General features: G+C 44.7%; 1 protein-coding gene and 1 long non-coding RNA gene across 4 annotated transcripts in view; both read left to right on the top strand.

The window, feature by feature from the left end:
• LOC120819969 (interleukin-1 receptor accessory protein-like 1) overlaps positions 1-11,230 on the top strand; it is a 202,769-nt gene extending 191,539 nt beyond the window's left edge. For 2 of the 3 annotated variants that reach the window (XM_078098204.1, XM_040177654.2), the window contains exons 10-12: positions 3,941-4,111; positions 6,037-6,081; positions 8,006-11,230. In XM_078098204.1, the coding sequence (XP_077954330.1) occupies positions 3,941-4,111; positions 6,037-6,081; positions 8,006-8,733 (944 nt within the window). In that variant the 3' untranslated portion in view covers positions 8,734-11,230. The remainder of the gene's footprint in view (positions 1-3,940; positions 4,112-6,036; positions 6,082-8,005) is intronic. The other variant, XM_040177655.2, reaches the window with a different exon arrangement.
• A 3,209-nt stretch (positions 11,231-14,439) lies between these two features.
• Positions 14,440-16,603, top strand: LOC120819995 (uncharacterized). Its single transcript, XR_013453165.1, has 3 exons — positions 14,440-14,550; positions 15,812-15,844; positions 15,968-16,603. It is a non-coding gene; the product is annotated as an uncharacterized LOC120819995 (long non-coding RNA).
• The last annotated feature ends 2,390 nt before the right edge of the window (positions 16,604-18,993 follow it).

Here is an 18,993-nt window from a genome sequence, read left to right as displayed (position 1 = left end):
TGCTAATTTCCAAGGAAGTTTGCTTGAATTGACTTTTCAATTTGGTTCTAATTCTAGGAACAACATAAATGTCCTTCAGTGAAAAGTTCAATTTACCAAGTACATCATTTATTTGTTAAACTATGATCTCCAAAAATTTAGGTGAGCTAAGAAATATCGTCTTTAAAGTCAGTCAATTGGACTTTGAAACATTAAGTCCCTGTACAATTTACCCACTTTTCCCAGTAATTAATTTGTAATTACATCCAGTTCTTCAACAGAACATCTGGGAATGAATTCTGAAAATACGAAACCGGAGATCCTCCACTGTTGCTTATGTACTGTTTTCTATTCACTAAAGAACAATTTGATCGTGGCAATAATCCTCAGTCGCAGCCCAATATGACCTCAGGTGGCTGTTTATTGCTTATCAAAAACAAAACGGCACGTTTTAAAGCACTCAGCTCCTGATTAGCAGTCCACCTCCTACGCTTCTCCAGCTCCAGAGTTAAGTATGGTGTGTTACGTTCTAATTTACTCTCCATTAAATATAATGGGGCCCAGAAATATCCCGGAGATTAACGCCTCCAATTCTCCTGGCGCTCTCCACCGCGAGTTCAAGAGTTCACCGTCTAACTGTGGGCTCTGCGTGCACGTGCGTCGATATCACCGCGCACCCCCACGTGCACCGAGCGTCGCCCCCTCTGCAGTGGGCCCCCCGTGGGACGGAGGAGTGCTGGATGCGGTTTCAGGTCTGCTGTGTGGAGCGACTGCTGGAGGTGCAGCAGGGGGGGGTCATCCCTCCCCCAACCCCCCTCCCCACTTCCTCCGCCTTCTTTCTCTTTCCCACTACAGGCGAGTGAATCAGTTCCACTGAAATAGCCCCTGATCCGCCAACACAGCTTTCGTTTAGATGCTACCAGAGAACAAACGGCCAGGGAGATTCATGTCGCCGAGAAGTAGAATATGAGCGTTGTGAGGTTATTATTCAATTATTTTTATACGTCCCTGATGCTGTAAGATGAATTGCTTTTTATACCAAGCAGTATGATTAATTGCAGTGTTACGTGCGAGTGCCAAATATCCAGATTAGCCACGGGGAAGAGAGAGTCTTGTCCACGGTCGCATGGAGCAAAGGCAAGCGGGAGTGTATAGTAGGGTTATTACTGTACTGAGCGTTGATCTCAAAATCCCTCCTCGTGAACCGAGCTGCTTTCCTACTCTACCCGACCCGACTCTCTCATCCTGTGCTGCTGTCGTCTCTGGTGTCTCGACAGGTTAAACATCCGCCAGCAGAACGCGCACTGCAGGCGGCCACTGTAAAGCAAAGGGAACCATAACGAAGACAGCCGCTCAAAAGATCCAACGCCCGCTCACGTCACTAATTCACCTCAAAGGCTGCGCTCATCCCAATTCTTAGTCCCCCCCTTTTTTTGGTGTAAAATATGACAGTTTTAGTCAATAATGAAACACATAGAATCTTATATTTGTGTGTCTGTCTGAAAAATATGACCCCAGAAAATGCCAGGCGTTATTGGCACTATTTGATTGGTGGTAACAGTCGCAAATGGCCAATGAGAATCAGGAGGGGCCGGTCTACCAATTTACACAAAGTCCTTCTATTGTATGAATAAAAACCTTTATCAGGTTTTTTAAAGCTTATTACATATGCGACTGGTGCAATTCTGTTATTTCTGCAATGATAGGTTTGTTCTGGGCTAAACAACTAAATTGGAAAACATTGTCTTTAACTTGAAAACCTTATATTTACAGTAGTGCTGGGCACGTTAACGCAAACCAATAACGCCAGCTTCATTTCATCTTTATCGGCATTACACTTTTTCTTTTTTTTTATCCTTGGGAGGGGCTTATCACTGCTGCGCACATTAACCGAGAAAATGGAGAAAGGTACGGCACTTTTAAATGCATTTTCCATCTCTACCAGACGGCGTAGTCGATAAAAGCAAAGCCCTTTGTAACCACTGCAAAGAGGAAGTGTCTTATCACCAGAGTATACGAGGCTGAAGTACCATTTAAAGCGTCACGCGGCATCGAAAAAACTGTCGACAAACCAACGCAAGAAGAAGGAAGCGTCCTTAGAATCGCACCAAATCAGCCTCCCCCAACATGCACGGCCGTGAGGAGAATACACAAGTTGTATGAAACGGAGTGACGGCGTTACAACGAGCACCAGATGTTGCTCTCACTGCCGACAACATCTGCACCCTGTGAAAGGTGTTTTTCTGTGGCTGGTCATGTTGTTCAGAAGAGCGTTCTTTATCACCTGAAAATGTAAATCACCTTGTATGTCTTTTCTTTGACTGAGATTCAAAGGAAATTGAGAGTCTATACAGACTAAAAAGTCCTTTTTTTGTGCTAGTCCACTTGACCTCACTCACAGGGACCTTTACTACTGAACATATGCTGCATTATGCTCTTCCCCGATAAGAGAGAAATGGTACCTGTTCAGAAAAAGAAATTACTTTAACTTGCTGTTGCTTCGAGAGTGCCTCTTGTATTATTCTGATAGCGTTACTTACAAAATAAAAGCGTCCAATATACTAGTTTCTAGTGAGTCATTTTGCACATAATGCGATTAATTGCTGTTAATCACAGAACAATCATGCGATTAATCAAGTGTGCTTTGCCCAGCACTAATATACAGCGTTACTTCTTCACAATGTCATTCAAGGAAAAAGAAACCTTTGAAGGTTACATTTTCCTCAATTACTGATGTACATGATTAGGCAACAATCATGGTTTCTGACCAGCTGCCACTTGAGTAAACACTCTCTCAGCGACTTCACAGTTGGTCTCATTCCTTTAGGAAAAGCTTTGGTCTTGTTCTTTTCTGCCTTTTGTAGATATGTAACAAGCTAGGAGCTATAAACAATGCTGTCCCATCCGCCCCAGGGGGGCCGTGTGCTACCTACCAACCAAGATTCACCCGGCATTGACTGATATGCCAGAAAATACGCTTTCCTACAATTTGTTTTTGTATGCAGCAGTAAGGTAGAAGAAAAATAACAAAAGAGACTATGAATAAATGGAGCATTTTCGAGGTTTAAAGTAAAGAGCATGGTAAACAGATGATGCATAGACACCGACGTCCACACCCTTTCATGCAATGTCAGAAACGATCCTCCTGGTCAGGGACCCAATCGATCTAATAGGTGAAGTGGTTCTGTCGTTCAGTCGGCTTTGAGCACAACGCTGGAGTGAAGTTACAAGGGAAGCAATAGACTGTTATCTCCTTCCCGTGGTACCCTGAGGATCTGGCATATCTCTCCTCCATGTCTTCCCTTTCAATCCCCCTCCTGACTCATTGCACTGAAGTGCTCCAGCTCGAGATGAAACATTTAAGTCTTCCCTCACTTCTCACTTTCGGGTGCTCCGCGTCAATCTTTGCAAATCCACCATCAATCAGGGCTTTCATGTGGGTGATGGAGCCTCGCCACGTGTCGGCCCGAGCGGGCAATGCGGGGCGTTTAGCCCAGGCGGGAGACTAATTTGTTTTGCCTGCAGTGGGCACCGTAGCTATGAAGGTAGCGTAATTCGTCAGTGGGGACGGAGCTGTAATGAAAAGCACTCGGATGGGCAGAAGTGCCCAGAGGTCAGTGTAATGGAGGCGGCCCGTCTCAATGAAGTCTCCCAGTGAATGAATAGCTGTCTGGGCACCAGTATGAAGGGAGATAGCGAGCATCTGGGCCTTAGCAGCGCATATCTATGCTGACCACAGCAGGAAACATAATAAAAAATATCCGCCTTTAATTGGGGCCAAGTGGTTTTGGGAGCTTTCTCGATGCCCGTACATGAAGGGCAGCAGGTATTCAAGGGAAGAGACTTTCCTTTTATTGGGTGAGCCGAGCCGAACGAAGCCTGCTGATGTGCCAGGTGCCTGCCAGGAGACGTGACATTTCACCCGTCTCCGTGTCTGCCCCCCCCCCACCTCTACCCGCAGATAACAAGGACTACGACGCCTACCTGTCCTACACCAAGGTGGACCCGGACCAGTGGAGCCAGGAGACCCGGGAGGAGGAGCGCTTTGCCCTGGAGATCCTCCCCGACGTGCTGGAGAAGCATTATGGGTATAAACTCTTCATTCCAGACAGGGACTTGATCCCCACAGGAAGTAAGCTCTCTCTCTCGCGGCGACGTCAAAGTTGTGTCGAATGTCTTGTCGCTTGGTGTTGCTCGTGTCGTCAGTGCCGTGGTGGTATGCCTTGTTTGTGGCTCTTCTGTGATGCATTTGTGTTGTGGCGTGTCCCTAAGACCCTCATTGTTTTAATCTGGTCGAGCTTTCTTTAATCACTGGGGGAACTGAAGTGGATCAGTATGTAAAAGGTGGAAGTCGGGGGTTCTTCAGTACTGAAATTGATGAGCAAACGGTCGAACCAAAGTGGCAGCAAGACGAGCGGAAACCCGACCAAATCGACCGAAGCATCGCCGGTATGATCCCGATTTTATTAAACAATCCGCCGCTAACAGCCCCTCCAAACCCTGGTTGGCTCGGGTCTAAACGCGTCTGAAGAACCCCTGAAGTTTACTGCGGCTCAGTTTTAATTGTCCACGCCGAGCAGGGAGGCCGCATATTAACAATCAGGGTTGAGGAGCCTCCGATGACACGTTTCATGAATCCGACACTCAAAAATCGAACATTAGTCGGCCATTTATTCAAATCACCCGGCTGAGCAGTCAAATTTTCCTTTTTAAGATGAGCAGATACAGCCCGTTTAATTAATGTGACAAACAAATCCCTCACAGATAATGGTAATGACACATTTTGATAACTGTAGGAGGCAACTCCTGTATCAAGACGACTAATATTTGACTCAAACTGACTTTTCCCCCCCAGAGAAGTTTAGGAACTCAGTTTAAATGGCAATTGAATTCCTAAAATTGTCAGTATCCAATGTATGCTGTAGGCTTTTCTTTGTGAAAGTGAATTCATGACTAAACAGATAAGCACAAGAAAAAGTCCGGATTAAGCACTTGGTTCTATGTACCAAAGTATTTTAAAGTACGTTGTCTGCATAATGCAAAGCCCCTGGAAGGTGTAACAGGGCTGAATTACATATCGAGGATAATTGGCGCAGCCAAGGAAGAGCCAACGTGTTATCCCGGTCCATGTCCTGATCCAGCTCTGCACAAAGTGTACCTCCGCATGCTGCCGTGTAATGATGTCAGCTGTACCATGCAAACGCTCTCGCCGCATGGATGTTAATGCATGTTTTACCACAGTATATTTCTCATGGAGCGTCTCACCATGCCCTGCGCTTATCTTTGATTAACTCATCACGCAGATGAGTTGGATGATCTCATTACGCTATTAGCTTCCATTTGAATACTTGCATCTGCCTGTGTTGCCGCACATACCGCCATTACTAATTATGTTCCTCTTCGGTGGCATCGTGCCAAGGTTATAAACTGAATCCCTCGCTGTGATTATGTGCTCGATGCGAGGGGACCTTTGTAATATGGGAAAGATGGCATAAAAATGCAAGGATTGAGAGGAATCCAAAGTGTGTCCGCCGCTACTCCGGCTCGCTAGTATATTGTGTTTGTGCACAAACGCGTGGCTCCCATTGGGAATGGATTAGCATCTCAGCAGTTGATATAATAAGGCATAATCCACCACTATAGATAAACACGGTTTGGCCGTTTGGGGTTTCAACATGTGTCAACAATCCTTCTCCTGAGCGGCTGATCAAAAGCGTGTTGTTGCACAGCACGCTGGATTATTTTTATGAGCATTTTAAACATCTCGCCAGTGTAATAGAAGGCTTGTATATGTATAGTGTATCAGTCTACGGCAACAAAAGTGCCACTGGGCTAAATTTGCCTGCGAAATAACAAAGTGTTTTTCCTCGACTTTTTAATGCTACATGTCCCATATTAAACTGGAATAAACTGGTCAGAGTGTTTCACATTGGCCAGTGGAGAACCACAGTTTATGCCGGAGTCGAGTGCCCACGTTCACAAAAGTGTTTTGTTTTTTTTCAAATGCTTTTCTTCCCATTTTTTGATCCTACTTTAAATGTAAATATTTATGTTTAGGTTTCACCAATGATCATTTCCAGGATGACACAAGACTACTTAGAGGTACTTTTTCCACAGATTTTTAACTTTTGTGTCAACACACAATGATTCAGATTTTGTCATCAAATCGAAATTCATCTTCAAGTCATCATTTGTAAAGGTTTAAACATTTCTACTAATTGTTTTATAAATTGTTTATATTTTGGTCAGTAACACCCATCATCACTGGATTAATACATGATTTATTAATTGAGTATAAAGTCAGTAAATACAACTTGTGACGCCTTCATAAAACTTGAATTATGAAATGTTTTTTTTTAACATGTATTTACCTAAATTACAGAATTACACATCCGTTAATTTCTTGTGTTTGTTTTTTCGCTGTGTTCACGACATTCGATGCATCAAAGCTCTTCAATCAGTCAGTCTCAGAAATATATTCCAAGTGTTTTGTTGTGTCTAAACTTCATAGCTACTCAGGGAGCCAGAAGCCAGCCATCGTTCATCCCGACCGGCGAACAAAACAAGCGCACTCTGCTGGTCTTTGGCTCTGCCGTGTTTGAGGCTGTAGCCTCTGCTTTGTCGGAAACAAAGCTCCAGTTTCTGATCGTGTTGCAGCAACTAAATCAACACGGTGGTGAACGTGTCTATTGACACATATTGCCGATAAATAAATAAGCAATAACTCGTGGTATCGGCGGTTAATTAATCTCCCTCACTGCTTTGCTTTGAATTTCAAGTAACGTTTTTCTTTGCTGGAAGTCTGAACTTCTGGCGATAACATCCTGCCATTCGTTGCCACGAGGTGCTTTTTCCCTGTTGGAAAATAATTGAGATAAACTACAGAGAGCACGGCAACAGTGATTTTCTGCCTGGTGTAATTTGCCGTTGATTTTATTTTTATTCAGCCAAGAATCAATTATTACACATGCAGCACTTTGATTGTAAAGCCTGGCAGGTCTATAATCTATAATGCTGTAAACTATTACCAGCTGGCACCCGAAGAGGGCATATTTACTTTATAGTTTAGTCAATTCAAAACATCAAATCAAAGTACACCTCATTAGTTAATTATATAGTATCCATTTATCCGTTCCCATTCGTGGACAAACTGCCTGATTCCTTTAACCTGAGCGGCTTGAACCTTAGCGGCTTGTACTTTTGCTCCGGGGAGGCGTCGTGACGACCTACCGCATGAGGACCAATTAGCAAGCGGCACGGAGAGTGACTGCCGTGGGAGAGCGCGGCCCAGTTTACGCTAATCAGGTCTCTCTCGTGGCGAAGCAGCTCATGAAAGGCGGGGTTTATCCTCAGAGGCACGGGAGATGTGGCATAAGGACCGGCAAGATATCTTCCTCTCTCACACACACACACATTAAGCATCTCTTTGTCGCGTGACTTAAACACCACAGACTGATCACGCTCAGTTTGACGCAAGCAGCAGAACTGCTCATTAAGAACAAGGACACAATACTTTATTTATTGTATCTCCGCAGTGGAATGTTGCTTGGCTTTAAGTGTTTTATGTTTATCGTCATCTTATGGTAAAAACCAAGTGATCCCCTTCCTCTTGTTGTGTCTATTATTCAGTATGAACAAGTCTTATCAAGTGCTGCAGAGGCTTTAGATGTCTGCATACGTTAGAATACATAACATATCTGTTATCTTTATTGAATGCATCAATACCCTCATTGATAGATCCGTGTTGCCTCCGATGTTTTATTTAATCAGATTTAATCTCTCTTTAAGAACCACATTTTTCTCTTGTTGATTGAATTCGGTTGTTGGAAACGTTGAGCAGTCGCTTCGAGGCCAACGGAATTGTTCCGATAGTCGTTGCGAAATGTCTCGTGTTTTCATTGCTTTCATCAACAATTAGTCATCACTGTCAAATACAGACCGTAAACACGTTTATTACACGTTACATTTCTGCTGCTATTTATACAAAGTCATCTCTCCGGGTTTCCCCCTCTCTGTGTGCACTCAGCGTACATCGAGGACGTGGCGCGCTGCGTGGACCAGAGCAAGCGACTCATCATCGTCATGACGCCCAGCTACGTGGTGCGGAGGGGGTGGAGCATCTTTGAGCTGGAGACGAGGCTGCGCAACATGCTGGTGACCGGCGAGATCAAGGTCATCCTGATCGAGTGCGCCGAGCTGCGCGGCATCATGAACTACCAGGAGGTGGAGGCCCTCAAACACACCATCAAGATGCTGACGGTCATCAAGTGGCGCGGCCCGTCCAGCAACAAGCTCAACTCCAAGTTCTGGAAGCAGCTGCTCTACGAGATGCCCTTCAAGCGCATGGAGCCCCTGAGCATCTCCCACGAGCAGGTGCTGGACGTCAGCGAGCAGGGCCCCTTCGGCGAGCTCCAGACCGTCTCGGCCATCTCCATGGCGGCCGCCACCTCCACCGCCATGGCGACGACGCACCCGGACTTGCGCTCCACCTTCCACAACTCCTGCCACACCCAGATGCGGCAGAAACACTATTACCGTAGCTACGAGTACGACCTGCCCCCCGGCGGCACGCTCCCGCCGCTCGCCACGCTCGGCAGCCAGCACACCTACTGCAACATCCCCATGACGCTCATCAACGGACAGCGGCCGCAGTCCAAGTCGCCGCGCCAGCAGAGCCTGGAGGAGGCCCACGGCAACAACGCCATGCTGCCGCTGCTGCCCAGGGAGACCAGCATATCCAGCGTCATCTGGTGACAGAGGCGGAGGCGGCGGGCGGCGGATCAGCACGGCGAGGACCTGCCACCGGCGCACGGAGCCTGAGCGCGGCGGGGGCCAGGCGGGCCGGAGGGACGTCGGGCTCCTCGCTGCCTGTGGAATTTTGCACCAGGAAACACCGGGGGGAGGAAGGAGGCGCTGGACTGGTCGTGCGCCGAGGAGGCGGCAGGTTTTTCTTCTTCTTTTGGTCCAATAAGAGCTTTTATTGAACATGAACAAGGAAAAAAAAGAACTTTTTTTGTATGCCTGTATAAACATTCACGTAACACAAGCCAACACCTATGATCATTTACGCAGACGGTTCAAGGGATACAGGGTCCTGTACATATTCGTTTTTCTAATTCTTTGTAGCATCAGTGTTTGGGACTTCTTACGTTTTATCATCAGTCGGGTTCTTCTTTGTTTTGTTTTCATTTCAGTTTGTACAAAAGTGAAGCGATGGCCTGTGAGATGTTTTGGATAAAACCGTTATATCTTTATCTTAATTTGTTGGCTGGTGTAGTTTATAAAGCTTTTGGGAGTCTTTCGTGGAGGGGGGGGGGTTGGTGAAGTTGAAGATGAGAACTGTTTGGTTTGTATTTCAGGGAGTTTCAGCTCCACCGGCTGCGTTAAAAGGGTTGAGAGTCTGGACTCACCCAGGATATGCAAAACATGGAGTCCAGAGAGCGGAGACGGGATGGGTTTCACAAATCGATCTTATCCCAACAATTTGGGAAACGTCCCGTCGGGGAAGGAGGGTATGAAGAACATGGTGCTAGGCTTCACATCTCTATGATAACATTTACTTTTAGAAAAAAAAGAAAAAAAACAGCCTTGCTATTTACCTTAACAGATGATTATATCACCTAAAATGAATTATGTGTATTATTTTATGAAAAAGAAAGGTATATTTTTGTAACTGAGGGATATTTGCTTAGAGATGTTATAACTGAAGTTTCAGATAGAAGGAATCGGGGGAAACGTAACATAAAATAACAATGTTTTGTTATGTGGAACTGCACAGCTCACAGAACTCGATAGATCATTCACTAAATGTCTTACCCTTATATTACAAGAGACAAAAAAAACAGTTTGTTGGCTGTTTTCACCGTTAAAAAGAGGAGTCTTGACATTTCAAAACAAAACAGGCTTTTTATGTTCGTTCACAGTCGAGTTAACAAGGACGGAGGAGAGGGACGCCGTCACATTCACCCCAAGGACCAAACGAGGCCGTCCAGGGCGAAACGAGGATCCATGTTACGGGTTTCCTCCTCGATGGCAGCTGTGTTGTTCGAGTGCCGTTTCAAAATGAGTGTGAAAACATCTTATACTGTGAATGTGACGTAACATTTCAGAGGACTTCATCTTTTATATGTTTGATCTGCTGTCCAATGATTAGCCTTTCTGAAGGAAACCGTCCCAAATAAGATGTAATGGATGTTTAAGAGAGACAAGATTCTATTTATAAATTTAAATTAAATCCTGGAGTATATTTAAGCATACAAGATAAATGCTAAAAAGTTAGACCAAAGCAACATACAGCAAAGTCCCAATTTCATCCACAAAATGCTCTTGGGGAAGCTTCCCTCGTCGTCGATGTCATCAAATCCTACGAATGAAGAGCGATACTCGCGCATCCACTCGGACCCGTGCACTCACTGCTGCTGCAGCCGTGCCGTATTACTTGTCAAGAAACTAACCCCGTACTAAACTACCCGCAGAATCTCGTCACGAGGAGCTGTTTCATTTAGTGCCAGAAAATATGCAAAGTGTTGAACCTGTAAACAGTGAATGAGACGTAGTGTTTTGTCCTCCGATTCATTTTCTTGCACTCTTCACTTGGAGAAATAAGATACTCCAGAAAAGGGCCTGTTTTGTTTTTCATGTGCTGTATGCGGACAAATTTGCATTGAAAGGAACTGTCCTTCGTTGGAGGTCTTTTAATCGATCAATAGGTTATCAGAGCCGGGCCTGTCGTTTTTTTTATCCACCTCAATCAGACCCGCTTTCACTCCATATGAAGAGTAAAGTAATATGGATTCCGTTCAAAGGCACCATTGGTGAACCGGGGAGCTGGTGGTGCTGTGTGACACGGCGTTGTGTAAATATAATCAAGACAATAACGGGATTAAGATGAAGACAATCGAGCCATATTCATGAAACCGACGGCCGTCCAAGTAGGAATACTAATGCTCGCTGGAGGTTATAAGCCGGCGCTCCTGCTTTGGGAAGACTTGCGCCAACGCAAACAAGTTCGTGGGGGCCGATACACACATTTGTGTTTCATGGGGAATTGGAACATTTGTGGCGACGAGGCATTGACGATAAAGATGATGATGATGAATAACAATGACAATATATAGCACAGAATTATTCCAGGCACTTTCACGACTCTTGAGGCGACGTGTCTCCTGTTTCTGATTTATTTTCTATTCTGTATCTGCAATGTTCATTAAAAGAGATACTGTTATTATTAATAAAACCACATTTACGGTAATGTGATTCCTCCGTTGCGTGTGTCTGTGTGTGCAGAGAGAGTCCGCTCGCTTGGTTTATGGAGCGGCGGCCTACATTGCTGACGCCGCCGGATCCCTTCTCCTGGCGGGGAGCCGAGCCCCCCCCGACCGCCATAACTCTGCCGTACCCCGTAAAACCTTGAAACAACAATCAATACGTCTCCTGATTCCACTCGGAGACTAACTCAGCCGGGGGGGGCTCGTTTTGGAATGAGACTAAATCAGAGTGGATGGGTGGAGGAACACGTGGAGAAAGAAAAGAAGGCCACGTCCTTCTTGTTGTGTGACCGCGGTGCACTTTTGCCCGCAATCACACGACGACTGGCACATTGTGGATTCATATTTTAGAATTCAACTTCAGACTGCGACCTAGTTGGTTTTTAGCTACTCGGCGCTGTCGAGGCTTGAAACCCTCAACGTATTCAGAGTCTCATGCGTTTATTGGCTTTTTCAGTGGAGAACAGGATCATATTTCTGCCAGCGGGATTCAAAGCAGATAAACAACCCCCCCCTCCGCCCCCCCTCACCACCCTTTGCCTCAAAAGAGTCTGCCCACAGCGGAGCTTTTTTACTCAATGGGATTGGAGAATGAAAAAGAAACAGAGGCACGTGGGAAGGAGCTGTTAATTAGCAACGGAACGGAAAGCACCAATCTCACCGGTGGGGGTATCAGCCGTCTCTCCCCATACCAACATTTGGTTACGTAAAGACAAAGAAAATGTGCGGTTTTACGTGTCCATCGTGGTCCAGTCAAGAACAAAAGAAGAGTGCACTTCCACTTCTACACGTTTTGACTTGAAGTCAAACAGGAGACTCTCTGCACTGTACTTCAGTGATCCTCATCATCAGAGTGACGTATTCTGCGATGACGACAAAGACAATGTACCAAGGTGGGGACGCACAACTTGGACGCTTCATGCATCATGCTTGAATTTCACCTCTCTCTCTCTCTCTCACAGACCAGCTGGGGGAGCATTTCCCCGCTGCAGCAGCGATGTATAGAAAGCTAAAGGTAGAAAGGTAAAAACACTTCTGCTAGGTGAGTCACGCTGCTGCTTCCCGCTATAGAGATGAGCAGCTGCGTCCCTCTACTCGCTGGCCTCTTATTGATCCATAGGAAGCGTGACGTTCTCTATAGCCATCTTGGTGGAGAGGTGGTGGGGGGGTTAACATGCAGCTTCATTATGATCATCTGTGCCCGTGTGGGCATAAAGGCACCGCCGGGTGTTTTCATCAGGGCCGACAGGTTGATGTACAGTTTCTCAGGCTGGATCCATGGAAAGAGGGGAGCTCCTTAGCTTTGACCCCCCCCCCCTGCATACACACACAGACAAATAAATGATGTCATTTCACTCCATTACACCGTCATAAGCTCCCGGAAACAGAAGCGTGCAACGTGGAGGGCGACGCAATCACTGCACTGAGAGCAGATGAGGCTACGAGCTCATGCACAGATGTTGTTTCTTCGCCCGCCTACACACACACACACACACACACACACTGGTGAAGAGTATTACTCAGTTTGGCAGGTATACCATGCCCCTCCATGTCTCACAGGGGCTTGTTACTTGGAGCTCGGTGCCCTGTGTGACAAGTCTTCCACTTGAAGAACCAGGCCAATTGTCTGTGCATGGATAGGTGGCAGCGCAGGATAGTTGTGTGTGTGACTGTGTGTGTGTGTGTGTGTGTGTGTGTGGGAGAGAGGGAGAGAGAGAGAGAGTTGAAAGCATTTGGAGAGTGAATGCAGGCAGCTGTTAACCCAGTTTTGGAATAACCATGGTTCAGCACGGCATAATTGGCTGTGCATGCAGTGTGAGTGGAAGATGCAAGTCATGGATCACTGATTACTTACGAAGCCCTTCAATTTACTGCTGCTGCCTGCAAGAGCGCCTCCATCTTCAATCAATTATCATTTTACAATCATGTCGATGTGTGAGCGGTGAACTCGTGTATCGATTTTGACCGCGGATGCAGCGAGCTTATCAAAGGATACTGGATGGATGGATTAATCAGAATGAAGGCAAGTTGCGTCATATTATCTTCTTGTAATGAAAATAAAGAGTCGCCACATGAATTTAAGGCTGTTTCTGCAAACGCCACTGAAATAATGCAGAGAGAAAAGGGGAAGTTCCAAAGTGGAAGGCTGCCACCTGCTGGACACACTTCCCACTGCAGCTCAGCTCAGTCCAACACAAAGCATGCTGGGAGTGGGAGGAGAGTATGTTTAAATTGATTTGATTAGATTCAACTTTATTGTCATTGCACAGAGTACAACAGAATGCAGTTTAGCGTCCAACCAGAAGTGCAAGCAGATAAAGTGCAGAGTGTATATAAATAAATGTACAGTGTGAAATGTACATGGAGCAGTATGTGCATTAAGCAGGTGGGTTGTAAATACGAATGACAAGTTAGTGCAAATGTAACATAGTTGTGCAAATATGGCATAATTGTGCAACTCAGCAGGGTGACAGCGGTAGTTTTCACCCTCCTTTGGCTTTGCACACAATAAGCTCCTTGGTGACACCGATGATCATTCCACACACATGTTTATCAATTTATAGTGATGCATATGCTTTGATATGTTACTGTAACAATTTGCATCACCAGTGAGTCAAACACACATTTATCTTTTAATATTTGGGAATAAGGGGATACAATAATTGTAGTCTATTAAAAAAGGATTTAAAATAAGATCTGGTTCATCTTTTGGTAATTTGATATTTGGTAGTTATCAGTTACCAGGGAAAGAATGATGAAATAACATCAAATTCTACAGCAGCAAATGTAAATGATCATGTAAGTAGGCATCAAGTAAAGAATTAATCAGAAATTACTTCGTTTGAAAAATTGATGAGTGGAGTTAGAAAGACTGGCAAATCCTATTTGTGTGTTCTATATTTGTGTGTACTAAAATGTGTTCTGTGAACCAAGGAGATCTTTGTCCAGGGCAAAGTCCCCCCCGCGTGCGCTTGATTAGCAAGCTAGCCGCGTAGCCAGACAACCTCCCTCCTCCGTTTGTAGAGTAATAGCACATTTCGCTCTTATCTCGCAAATTAGAAAAAAACATTTCTTTCAGCACAATATTCCCCCATCACATCCCGTGGGAATTCACCAGCCAATGACGTCGCAGTGGGGACTAGCCAATCACAGCACAGCAGGGCGCGGACTAGCCAATCACAGCACAGCAGGGCGCGTGGACACGAGTGGCGACCAGGCGGTTTGTCTGTTCGACGTGTGGCTGCTGGTTGTTCGCTCAAAGACATTAAGTATCCAGAACTTCTCCAGCCGAAGGAAAAGCGAGGTGAGGAATACGTTGCTCATAAACTTAAACTCTTTTAGTGAAACATGAAATTACATCCAAGGTCTCTCGCTGTAGCAGCTGCGGCCTTCAAGTTAATTGGTGTTTTAATGAATTGGTGAAGTTCAGGTGTGTGAGACAAGCTGCGAGAAGCAGCTGGTCCTCTGAGAGGACGGAAACACCGTCGACGTTAAAATGAACTCGTATGACTAAACAATTGTCAAAGTGATTGAGCCAGTGGGGCCTTGATTATTAGTCTGATTAGTCTTTATTTGTTTGCATTGTTGCTGCAAATATGTAGAAATTCATTTGTCACACATTTATTAGACACAGCGGTGTACAAAAACAGGTTTTCCTTTACTGTTAATTTCTAGACTTTTATCAAACTACCAGAAAAATATTGATATGAAACTTCGAAAAAAGAGTCCATTGCATTTATTGTAGACTTTTCAACATTTAATGCAATGTTTCTCCCAGTAGGCTGACATGATTTTGAATGAGTAAAGGTGAACAGTAGAAGCCGCGGTTGGTAAAACCTTTGTTGTCGTTTAGTTGTGTCTTTGGAGAAACCTTTGAATGCTACTTTGCTTCATAGAATCCAGTGTTCTTCTTTTTAAGCACACTTGAACTTAGTGGGTCAGACTCTGTGACAGCTGCATCTTGCAAAGCAGCGTGAAACACACAGCGGTTTTGTTTCCCTTCACATTAAAAATGAGAAGGGGGGAAAGCTGAGAAGTTTCCAGGCTTTCCGTTGACGCTCACTGGCACAATGTTTGTGATGAGACATCCCGCTCCAAAAGGAAACCGCAGTAATCTGAGACGAGCTTAGCTGGTGTTCCACTCCGTGTCTGAGAGGGGGAAGAACCTGTTAATGCAAATGCTTGGAAGGTTTCGGTGCTAATACCGGAAGCTTAGAAGCCTCCGGAGGAAAGAAAAGCCCCGAGAGAAGAAGCTCAGAAGCTGCACTCCGTACTTTCTCTCTGTCATAAGCAGCAGAAATATGTAAAGTTGTTAACTTTTAGACCTTGATACGTGACGTCTAATGGAGAAATTGTTGCCTTTTGGGAAGATTGAAAACTTTGAGGGAAGAAACAAACAAGTGCGGCAGTGATTGTGTTTGTTGTACATTGTCTTTTGTCTCCACAACTCTCAGTAGGAGTCAGACTTTTCCAGCAGATCAGATCAGGTACAATTATCACAAGTTGTCTGTTCTCACTTATTTTACCCTATCACTCATCCATCCATTATGTCGCATCTCTTTCAGAAGGTGTTCCCGGCGGTCGACTGGGCATCAACGGTAGGAACATCTTCACACGTGTCCTGTCTCAATAAAGCACTTTTCTTTTGTTTTCAGAGAGTAACTTGTCAGTCTCCCGATTTAAGGCTCATGAAAGCTTTGCTGCATTTTGGTTCCCGCAAGGAGAGGCCCTGCAGCCATGTTGGTGTCCTGCGGCTTTGGTGGTGGTTGCGGTTTGACTTGGAAGCTGGCGATGCATCTAGACAGGAGGGACGTGTTGAGGTCGGAGATCCTGAATACGCGGTTGGATGAACGTTTGTGAGACACTGGGGCATCGCTGAGCAGCCGGGTTCCTACAGTCTCTTCTGGTCGCCGCTAAAACGTTCTGTCGCTTATTGTTTAGCCTTTTCTTGGGGCGGATTCCCGGGATGAGCATTTGTTCTGGCTGTTGAAAAACCCTGAGTACCAGCCTTAAATGACAGCAGTGCATAAAGCATGCATTAGCGAATCACTGCCTGTATGTCACAGTACAGTGAGCTCAAAACTACATGCATAAACATTACAGCTGATTTCAGGAGCTCATTTGTTGTCTTTGTTACACATGTATAAAATTAGTTTTATGTATGACAATGACTGCATGTTTCTGCGTCTTGTCCGAGACAAGCAGACGAAGATGTTGTGATATTTTGACTATACCGTAATTATATAATACGGTGAAATAATTAAGTTATAATAATAATAATAATAAAAATGTCATAGTACATGATTAGAAAAAATATTCCAAGAAAAGTAATGTATATTAAAAAGCATAACTCAAATATATGCAACGTGTAAGAATTGGATAATGAATATGCGGCGTGGATGGGTGTCTACAGTGCGTAATACGTCTGTATGGTGTACACAGCATGGTGTATACAAAAGGTCGTATTAAATGTCAGAAAAGTGTCAGCAAAGTCAAACAAATGAAAAAAAGTCATTGCATCTCCAAAAAAGAAAAAGGATCATAATATATCATGTCGAAGGATGTGAGAAAGATTATAGGATAGCATGTCAAAAAAAGTGAGAGTTCATGTCAAAACATACTAAAAAGACCCAACTACAGCGCTTTGTAAAACCTCATAGTATAGCATGTCGAAAAGGTAAACCGAGTATGTGGAATACAGCCGTAGTACAGCATCTCCCAGAGAGGTAATAGAATAGTCGAAAAAATTACTTAAGAAGTGCTGTATTATTTTTGTAAAGTTCACATGTCAAATAAAGTTATAGTGAAGCCCGTAGGGGAAGAAAGTAAAAAAAGGTCATCTTAAAGCGTCAAGTTACAGCACCTCTTAAAAAGGTTTCTTTTTTATTCAAAAGCTCATAGAAAAGCAGGTGCAATACAATAAATTACGCTTTGATGAGTGTCAGGCAGAATAGCTCAGTGGAACTTTGGGAGGGCTGAAGTCTCGAAGATCTCCAGTGCAAACCTGCTCTCCGAGGTTGTTGGTTCGAGCCCAGCGATGGACATGACTGTCACAGTTCAAGGTTTTGAGTTTCCACTCAAAATCTCAAGGTTAAATACAAGAAACGAGATATTGAAACATGTCCCTAGTGGAATAGCACAGTGGTTAAACACAAGGGCTGCAGTCTTGAGAACCCGGGTTCAAAACTAGCCTGGTGACATCAATGTTGAGTAGAAGGGATGCAAAATTGGGAATAATTGGACCTCAAGGTCATTGGAAATAGAAAGGCAGCGATGAGGTAGGTCCAATCTGCACTACGGTGTGTTGCGGTGGGGTTCTCCCCACCGGTAGTTTCGGGACCATGTGGCCTGGGGGTTATGCATAAAATCATGACTGACAGCTGGAGTTTTGGAAGAGTCACTAGTAGTTAGTAATATATGCATAAATCTTTTTACAAATTTAAAACGAACGTTCTGTTTGACTAAGCAGTGCAGCGCAGTACAATATGTGAGTAAACCAGTAGGACCAGTGCTCGTCACTGAGTCAGTAGTGCTGGTAGACCTGCAATGAACTTAATTAATTTTTTTTTTTTCCAAAGATGAATCTTCCAAAAGTACCACCAGTCCCCATGATTTTATGCATAACCCCCAGGCCACATGGTCCCGAAACTACCGGTGGGGAGAACCCCACCGCAACACACCGTAGTGCAGATTGGACCTACCTCATTGCTGCCTTTCTAGTTCCAATGACCTTGAGGTCCAATTGTTCCCAATTTTGCATCCCTTCTACTCAACATTGATGTCACCAGGCTAGTTTTGAACCCGGGTTCTCAAGACTGCAGCCCTTGTGTTTAACCACTGTGCTATTCCACTAGGCACATGTTTCAATATCTCGTTTCTTGTATTTAACCTTGAGATTGTGAGTGGAAACTCAAAACCTTGAACTGTGACAGTCATGTCCGTCGCTGGGCTCGAACCAACAACCTCTGAGAGCAGGTTCGCACTGAAGTCCGCTGGGTCTGCAGCCTGTGTGCTGAACCCCTGCACTATTCCACCACACATATCCACCCAGTTTCGTTTCTCGTATTCAACCTTGAGTACAACCTTAAAACCACTTCAGACACTGAGGTGAAGGCCATCGCTGGACTCGATCCATCAACCCTGAGCGCAGGTGTGAACCCAGAGTTCAGGGGCTGAGCCGCTTCGCCATTCCAGCAGACACCCAGCAGGCAGATCAGAGGCGCTAAGCCTTTTGTGATTCATTTACTACATGCTATACTATAAGCCTTTCTCTCTTTTTTTAACTTGCTATATTATGGCTGTATTTAACATACAATACTATGACCTTTTTCACTTCATTCAACAAGCTATACTATGGCTTTATAGACATATGACCTTTTTTGTTGTTGTCGACATGCTGTACTACAAGTTATTTCCATTTGTTTTCGTGCCGACCTTTAATAATATCACAGTTTTTATGATGCACTGTGCTTTCTTCGACATTTCTACACTTTTCTAACAATCAGCATATACAATGAACGTTCTCGTTTTCATTTAACACATTTCACACCAGTGGCGGCTGGCAAAAAAACACCAGATAACAGTAAATAAAAAATCAAAATTTGTGTTTTTGAATATGTAATGTAGGGAGTAATATTTGTCTGTCTGCTCTTCCTGCACATCCCTGCCCGTCATACACGTCCTGTCTTCATGCGCGTTTTACCTCCGCGAGGTGCAAACTCATGATTGCACGCAGAAGGCGGGTCTA

Source organism: Gasterosteus aculeatus, chromosome 1 (genome assembly GCF_964276395.1).
Source record: "Gasterosteus aculeatus chromosome 1, fGasAcu3.hap1.1, whole genome shotgun sequence".
Taxonomy (NCBI): domain Eukaryota; kingdom Metazoa; phylum Chordata; class Actinopteri; order Perciformes; family Gasterosteidae; genus Gasterosteus; species Gasterosteus aculeatus.
This window is presented reverse-complemented; position numbering and strand designations above follow the sequence as displayed.